Source organism: Anopheles moucheti, chromosome 3 (assembly GCF_943734755.1).
Source record: "Anopheles moucheti chromosome 3, idAnoMoucSN_F20_07, whole genome shotgun sequence".
NCBI lineage: Eukaryota > Metazoa > Arthropoda > Insecta > Diptera > Culicidae > Anopheles > Anopheles moucheti.
In genome coordinates this window covers 30,701,865-30,709,248 of record NC_069141.1, presented here as the reverse complement: position 1 = coordinate 30,709,248, position 7,384 = coordinate 30,701,865, and the positions used below count along the sequence as shown (strand labels likewise).

The following is a 7,384-nucleotide window of genomic DNA, read 5'->3' as shown; positions in this document are numbered from 1 at the left end:
CCCTTAACATCTCTGTACAAGATTCTCTTCTCTTCTACAAAATTTTACTTTTCGAATGCATTTCTTAAAAGAAATCGAAAATGTCCGATCACTTAAAAACCGATAAAAGGTTGTACAGTCATGCTGGATCAAGCACCAGCACTCAATATTCCAACGAAATATTCCAAAATATCAACAATGTTGAATCGTCATCTATCTTTTAGTGAAAAATTAAACGAAAGAAATTGCATGTCTGTTAGCCGAAATATTTCTCATACAGAATAACCGTTTTGCCAATCCTTTGACTCAATTGTTATTGTTTTATTTTCATATCTTTGTCGGCTTTTCAGATATACTGAGGATTGAAGAATTAGATTGCCCACCGAACGCTGCCATAATATCATCTATCAACGTTCCCGCGCTCTTTCAACTTACGCCATCACATACTAAACTGGATCTCAATAAAAGCACAGAAATATCGTCACTAATTTGAAATTTGCTGACATGCACTACGGTCGTTATTTGGGAGGGTTTTGAAATCAATTTTTATCTAGATTCAAGAGTGCAGCCAGTGTACAGCAGTGCCTAGATAACGCGACAGCAAACATTTGTCCATAGGAACCTGTAGTCGATGTTTCACTGGTGGAACAAGAAAGAAAACTTCTACGCCAAACACGGTACACGATGGTATTATATATGGAAAAATAAACAAATACGAAACAGAACAACGCTTAAAGCTATGCCGAAGGCTTGTTATGGTACTAGAGTTGTGACCGGGTGGATAGGGATTTCTAGTCACTTAAATGGAGGACGTTGGTGGTCCACCAGGAGGGACACCGCCACTACTGCTGCTGCTAGCTTCGTTTGCCTCAAGGTTGATCAGGTTCGTGGACATATTGTTCACTGGTGCAGGGGACGGTAGACTAGCCGTGCTGGGCAAGGATGGGTTCGCTGGCAATTGTCCAACGTTGCCGCTACTGCTCGACACGGTCATCGTTGGTGGGGGAGGTAATGCTATCGCTGGACGATCCACCGTCATGGGGAAACCCTGAAACGGTGGAAGCCCACCGAACTGCAGCTGATGTTGCTGATGGTGATGCCCGTGGCTGTGCCCATGCCCGTGACTATGCCCATGGTGAGACCCATGATGGTGCTTTCCAGTGGTTGTCTGCGGGAATGACTTCGGGACGGTGTTTTGACGACTAGAGTCGGTCGTTTTGGACAACCGTTCGCTTAGTGCTTTGAGAGCAATTTGCCTAAAAATGGAAACTAGGGATAAACTTACGTACTTGTACAATATCATAGGTGAGCCTACCTTCGCCGTTCCATATCGTGAGGATCTACACCGGGCAGCTGTACACTAATCGATTGCAGAGAAGAAGAGTTTGACTGCTGTGGACTCAACCGTTTGACTAGCCCTATTCGCAAACAGCCCAGGTACACCGGGTTAGCAATGACTGCAATGAATGGTTGCAAAACGTTCGGAAAGAAGCTTGCAAAGCGGAAGTTTTCAGCACTGTCACCACGCGTGCCGTTCGAGTGCCGCTGATAGAATCGCAGATACACCCAGGATACGTACAGACCCGACGCAAACATTGCTGGGTAGGTTCCATCTAGTAATCCACAAGCCCATAGCAAAATTGATGCTATGACAACGGTCAGCGGTACATTTCTGCAACAAACAGTCTCATTTTGCAATCAATACAGTAGCCGAATGGAAGTTTAGTAATACATACCTGTTGGAGAATTTACCGAGCGGTGTTCTGGCTATTAGATGGTCGGGCATTATCTGTGTAACGGCTACACTTATTGCTACAACACGTATTCAAATGGATATTCATTATCAGCTCTATAATGGCACTTTACATTATCACCTACCTGCATTCATTCCAGCAAGCCCGTAAATACGAACGTTAAATAGAATCTCCGCATCTTTGGTTATCATCGAGTAGAACAGATAGTAGAAGCTTGTCAAGATGGCCACCCCAGTGTTGGTGATGGCGAAGTAATGTAGCATTTCCATCTGACCCCAGGACGGTTCGATCAGTTTACCGCACAGCCCGACCGTTACCAGATCCACTAGCACCTCCCAGAAGTGCTGCTCAATAAAGAAGTAGGTAAAGATGGTCCATATCCAGAACGTCGGTGGCATCAGGTAGCCCGGTGTGACGCACAGCAGTACGGATATCCGCTCGGAGAAGGAAATCATATACCCGACCAACGTCGCTATGCAGATGAATTTTATCGAAGTCGACGTACTGCCCAGCAGAGCCGACATCTGCTGCCGGATATACATTGCGTTGTTGCTAGCCATTTTGGATTTACCGGGCGGCGGTTTGTTTTACGCAATCCTTCGATCAGGATGGCAGGCTCTTTACTTCCCTTTGCACCGCAGAACGCGCCCTGATCGGTATCCTAACATTTATGCCGTGTCAGCAGCGACGATAACAACAGCAACGGCAGCAACGAACAGGGCAGACCTTCGAAATGGTGGTCATACAAACACCAGGGCTATCAGGTACGCACGCTAGAAGTAGAGCAATGCAGAAATGATCAAACTTTATCGATACTGTTCGCGGTGGAAATAGGGGATTTGTTTCGCAGTCGATTGCTTTGCGATGTTGTAAATTTACAATTTTTGATCGCTGGTTGTTTTGCTGTAACGTCAAAATAGTTTTTCTGCGTTTGGTGTGCGCGAGTGTGCGTGCGATGGTTTATATGGTAGAGTTGAAGTGGCAGTAGCTCATGCTGCTTTGCTGATGGCTAATTAGAAATTTTAATTCGATTTCATTTACGTTTTGTAAGAAAATGTTATTGTCTATAATTTCATCTTAGCTTTTTCCAATTTTTTGTCCATAATTTATTTTAAATATGCAGGTAGCTCAAAAAGAGAGCCTCGATTGATAGTTCTCTAGCATTGAAATTTTCGACGAAACTTTCATCGACTCGATCTGCAGCAATTTTATCAACTAATTTCATTTGTAGCGAGTATAGTTTAAAACCTGTCGAGATTGGAGATAAGAGTCGTATGGAGCCCAGAAATACCCAGAAGCAAAGTTTATTTTGAATAGGTTGGACTTTTTACTGTTTTACTCCATTACTACACACTCTCGATTCATTTTCATAACATATACCCCACGGGGGGTGCTAAACATTCGATTGCCCACAATCGCACAAGGTGGCGTGTCGTGTTGTAAATGTAACCTGGCCCTCCCCAGCCTTATCTTATCTAGGAAGGCAAGGTAGCAATTATTGCCAACGATGCGCCTCTCCAACGGTTGAACCAGGGGATTCAAATGAAACGTCTTTGAGCCGCATGATGTAGTTGCTGTTATTGCAACCGTTTGGTTTTGTTTATTTGTAACGATAGCTTAGAGACACAAACAATTTTATACAGAAACGAAGAGCAAAAATAAGCTAAACAACCCCACTATTTTCGTACTACTGCAAAAAGCGTGTAAGAACAGAAAGGGCGGGAAAACCTAAACCCGGTGCTCTGCTTCTAAGCATTACTATGGAGCGAGTTTCCGATAGAGTCTGTCAACGTTAAGCACTGCTCACACTAATGACGCGTGTTTTTAGGACTATCGCTGTATCTCACGATAAAGAGAATTGTGATTTGTTAGCGTAACTGTAAGCGACCTTTTATGGTATCTTCTCAACATAACAATACCTGCTGTGCGTTAACTTTTTCTCCGTCGTATTACGCTATATATGAGCTTTGTAATATATCTGTGTAATAGCGTGGTACCATTATCCTTGATTTTTGCCCTATCTATATCTGAAAATACTAGATTCGTACTGTTGGTAAGATTCTTTACTGGGTGAATAGCTATGTTTTAATAACGGTTATGTATATGGCTATGTTGAAATGTCTATGAAAAAACCTAATTGCCGGCATTTGATGCCTGCCGGATATCAAGAAGAAAGTCACCCCGTGCCTGAAAATGTTCCCATTGTTCGTTAAACAGCGCCCTCTTATCCCTGCGTTTGACTAGCGAATTATCACCCAATTATAAATTTACATTTACGTAATTTGTTTATAAGATTAAAAAAGATAGCTAAAAACGGCACCTGTACTCCCTTCGTCGTGTTTCATGTTTGTCACTAGCCAATGTAATGTAGCTGCACCATTGTTTGTTGTTGCTTTGGACACGTTTTGTTTGTTCATTCTCCGAGTGTTTTGGTACGGTTTACGTATGGTACTATTCGTATAACAGCATTTCACAGTACATCCACAGCGTTCTGATTACAGGAAATCGACCGTACGCAGGGGCGACGTATCGTACAGCCCGTCGTTCCCGGGAAGGCAATCAACACCGGCATCCTTGCCGACAGGCGGTTCGGCAACCGACGAGGTCGGTGACGTAGGAACCGGCAGGGAGCGTATTGTGTGCCCGGGCATATCAGTGGATCAGGATTTTCCAGTGCGACTGCTCGGTCCAGGAAATACGATGTTTGTAGTGGATCGTTCCGATATTGCGTCTGCATCCGGATCGTCTTCATCTTCCTCGTCCGGATCGTCCGGGGATATTCTTATTGCCTGGTACCATTTGTTGGTCAAATCTGCCATTTGGCTCTTACAATCATGAAGTTCCTAAAATATAAAAAGGTACAATGAGTCTTAAACATCCAACAAAACCCCTATTAAAGGGCTCTCACCTGATGCGTAAAACGACGCGTAAAGAAAGGTGTAAAGAATTTTCGATCCCATCGTGTAAATCCTCCAATTCTGGATTGCGTAAAACTGACCTCTTCCTCCTCAGTTAGCTCGGAAAGATGTTCCGAATCAATCGCTTGGCCCCATTCGCGCGTCTTACTCAACGACAGTGCTTTCTCTTTCCGTTTTCTTCCGGCACGGCCAGCTCGCGACGCTCGCTTTACCTTTTTTCCACCCTGCAGGTACTTCATCAGTGGCATCGTAGAACCGCCGAAAAACAGCGTTGTGAACAGCACGATAATGAGCGTGGTCGTGATAACGACGTGCCGGGACTCCTCCGTAGAGAACTGCATGTGAAGCGAGAGCGCGTACGAAATTGCGCCACGCAGCCCCGAGAACCACATGATGAAAGCCATGCGGTTGGTAATTTTGTGCTCGCGGAACCGGTTCACCAGCCAGGCCAGCGGGAAGATGTTGCAAGCGCGCCCTATAAGACACAGCACGATTGCCCAGATCACGAACGATAGCTCGCAGCGATGCTTGAAGGAGAATATGGCCAGTCCGAGGTACGCGAACACACACGTTTCCGCAATAAAGGCAAGGGTTCGCATTGTCTGCTGCATCGTGATTTGCGTCACCGTGGACAGGTTGAAATGAGTGTAGTGTGACATCACGATACCGCAAAATAGAATTGCCATAATACCGGACAGATGAATTCCTTCGGCCAGCACGTATGGCGCGTAGGTGAAGACCAGCATCAGGCCAAACTCGAGCGAGGGATGCTTGCGTAGATCAATGTGCTTCAGCAGAAGCGCACTCATCAGCGCAAACACAACGCCAATGCCAGCCGAGGCGAAGAACATCATGCAGAAGGTGTTGAGAGCGGAAAAGATGGATTCGCCAGTGCTGGCATTGGTACCGGAATCCGACACCATCGGCATTACGGTTGTGGTAAGCACGATTGAAATCGCATCGTTTAGGATCGATTCACCAAACACCAACATGTTCAATACAGGATCTACGTTGAGTGCGTGAAAGATCGCCACCGTTGCTACTGGATCGACAGCAGAAATGAGCGACCCAAAGGCGAACGATTCGACAAAGTTCAACCGATAGGCAACTTCCGCCAGACCGAGCAGATACACGCCGGAACCAATCACCAGCGCCGAGATGGTGGTACCAATGATGGCAAACACCAGAATCGAACCGATATTTTGGAAAAAGTTACCCTTATGCAAATTATACCCCGATTCGAAAATGATCGGAGGCAACAGCACTAGAAAAAAGGCGGTCGGTGAAAACACTTCCTCGCGCTCCCAGTTGGCGATATGCTTCACGGAGGAAACGTTCAAAATTAAACCGATCAGTGCACCCAAGAATACGACCACAATACTTTCCGGCAGATACTGGAAGCCCGTCTGCAGCATCATGTGGATCAGCAGAATCCCGAGCGCTATTACACACAGGACGAAAAATATCGACATCGAGCTGTAGTGTTCCTGCTCCACGGCACTCTTTTCCGGTGACATGGTCACGGACGTACTGCTGTTGGCGCCAGTTGTACTTGCCGCAGTTGCAGTCGCTGCCAGCGATGATGCAGTGTTGACTGCAGTGCCATTTTTCTCATACGTAGCCGGAGCCGGAACGGGTGAAGCCGATGGTGGTACCGCACCGACCGTACTGCCGGTGACAACAGTCGATGAGGATCCATTCGCGAGGGTTGCTGCTATTACTGCTGCGGTCGTCCCGGCCAGTCCCTGCGATGGTACCGCAGGACGCTGAATAGCCACGTCAGACGCAACGTTGTAGAACGAGGTGAACAGGAATGCACATATAACTAGAAAGTAGATTCCTGCGGACTTCATCGTGTCCTTGAGCGATTGAGTCATAGCACTGTTGTTTGTTTTTTTTCGGTGGCCAATAAGACCCAACAATTGGCCTACTAGGGGACTTTGGTTTCGGTTTTTTTTAGCCTTACGTTTTCACACGCGTCGAACGTTCGCGAGTTAGATGGTCCATTGCATCGTTGTCGTCGTCGGTGACTAGATTTGTGTGTTGAGATTTGAAATGTTTTCCACCCAAAACACGGTCTGAAAACACACGACCACGCGAATGGAAGAGAATGGAACGATTGCGGGAAGTGGGAGAATAATAAAAAAACGCTAAACGTCAAATGGACAAAAGATAAACATTGGTCGAATCACCCTGTGATGCTGCAGTAGGCTTCATGGAATAGGTGTTGTATGGAATATCAGATCGGCTTCAGATGGTTTACGAATGATAAATTAACTAATTTTTCTTCATTTTAGAGCTCATCAATTTGTTCTGCTGGATCGTTTTAATGGGAATGGTCACTTCGTCATATGCAATCAGACGGAACTTGGAGAAACATTCCACAGGGGATTTTCATCTTGTGAGGTGATGCTGAAATGGGATTCTTTTTGCTCGCTACAAACGCTATGATCTACGGGTGATGTTATTCTACATCGGAGTGAAGAACACGCCTGAAAGGTTAACAATCTTATCAACATAAGTTCGTAACTGCTTTGCTTTATTTTAGATTCTATTGTTACTGTTTTTGGACGATGCTTCCAAAATTACTCCAAACTTAAACCTGTGTTGAGGACCAAATTAGAATCCCCTCACACTCTTTTAGCCCTTGTGACCTCGTTCGACTGTAGGATAAGAATGACTTCGACCGTATGATGAAGTTTGTGGACAGAAGTAAATTTGAAACTAATCCTT

The 7,384-nt window shown here is 45.4% G+C and overlaps 2 protein-coding genes across 2 annotated transcripts; both read right to left on the bottom strand.

The window, feature by feature from the left end:
- Positions 1 to 652: 652 nt before the first annotated feature.
- On the bottom strand, positions 653 to 2,597 carry LOC128302014 (transmembrane protein 115). Its single transcript, XM_053038723.1, has 4 exons — positions 1,858 to 2,597; positions 1,716 to 1,791; positions 1,295 to 1,651; positions 653 to 1,235 (listed from the first exon to the last, which is right to left on the bottom strand). The coding sequence occupies exons 1-4, from the start codon at positions 2,291 to 2,293 to the stop codon at positions 779 to 781; spliced, it is 1,326 nt and encodes a 441-aa protein (XP_052894683.1). The 5' UTR covers positions 2,294 to 2,597; the 3' UTR covers positions 653 to 778.
- A 372-nt stretch (positions 2,598 to 2,969) lies between these two features.
- Positions 2,970 to 6,705, bottom strand: LOC128302012 (sodium/hydrogen exchanger 8). The gene is made up of 2 exons (XM_053038722.1): positions 4,642 to 6,705; positions 2,970 to 4,576 (listed from the first exon to the last, which is right to left on the bottom strand). Exons 1-2 carry the CDS (start codon positions 6,526 to 6,528, stop codon positions 4,394 to 4,396), a joined length of 2,070 nt encoding a protein of 689 aa, XP_052894682.1. The 5' UTR covers positions 6,529 to 6,705; the 3' UTR covers positions 2,970 to 4,393.
- Positions 6,706 to 7,384: the final 679 nt, after the last annotated feature.

What these genes read in the sequence shown, in the direction of transcription:
- LOC128302014 (XM_053038723.1), bottom strand. Translation starts at nt 2,293, where the DNA reads ATGGCTAGCAACAACGCAATGTATATCCGGCAGCAGATGTCGGCTCTG. An exon ending in GCTTGCTGGAATGAATGCAG is followed by an intron (nt 1,792 to 1,857) that starts GTAGGTGATAAT and finishes TACGTGTTGTAG; the next exon opens with CAATAAGTGTAGCCGTTACA. An exon ending in CACGATATGGAACGGCGAAG is followed by an intron (nt 1,236 to 1,294) that starts GTAGGCTCACCT and finishes TTCCATTTTTAG; the next exon opens with GCAAATTGCTCTCAAAGCAC.
- LOC128302012 (XM_053038722.1), bottom strand. Translation starts at nt 6,528, where the DNA reads ATGACTCAATCGCTCAAGGACACGATGAAGTCCGCAGGAATCTACTTT. An exon ending in CGCGTCGTTTTACGCATCAG is followed by an intron (nt 4,577 to 4,641) that starts GTGAGAGCCCTT and finishes TTTATATTTTAG; the next exon opens with GAACTTCATGATTGTAAGAG.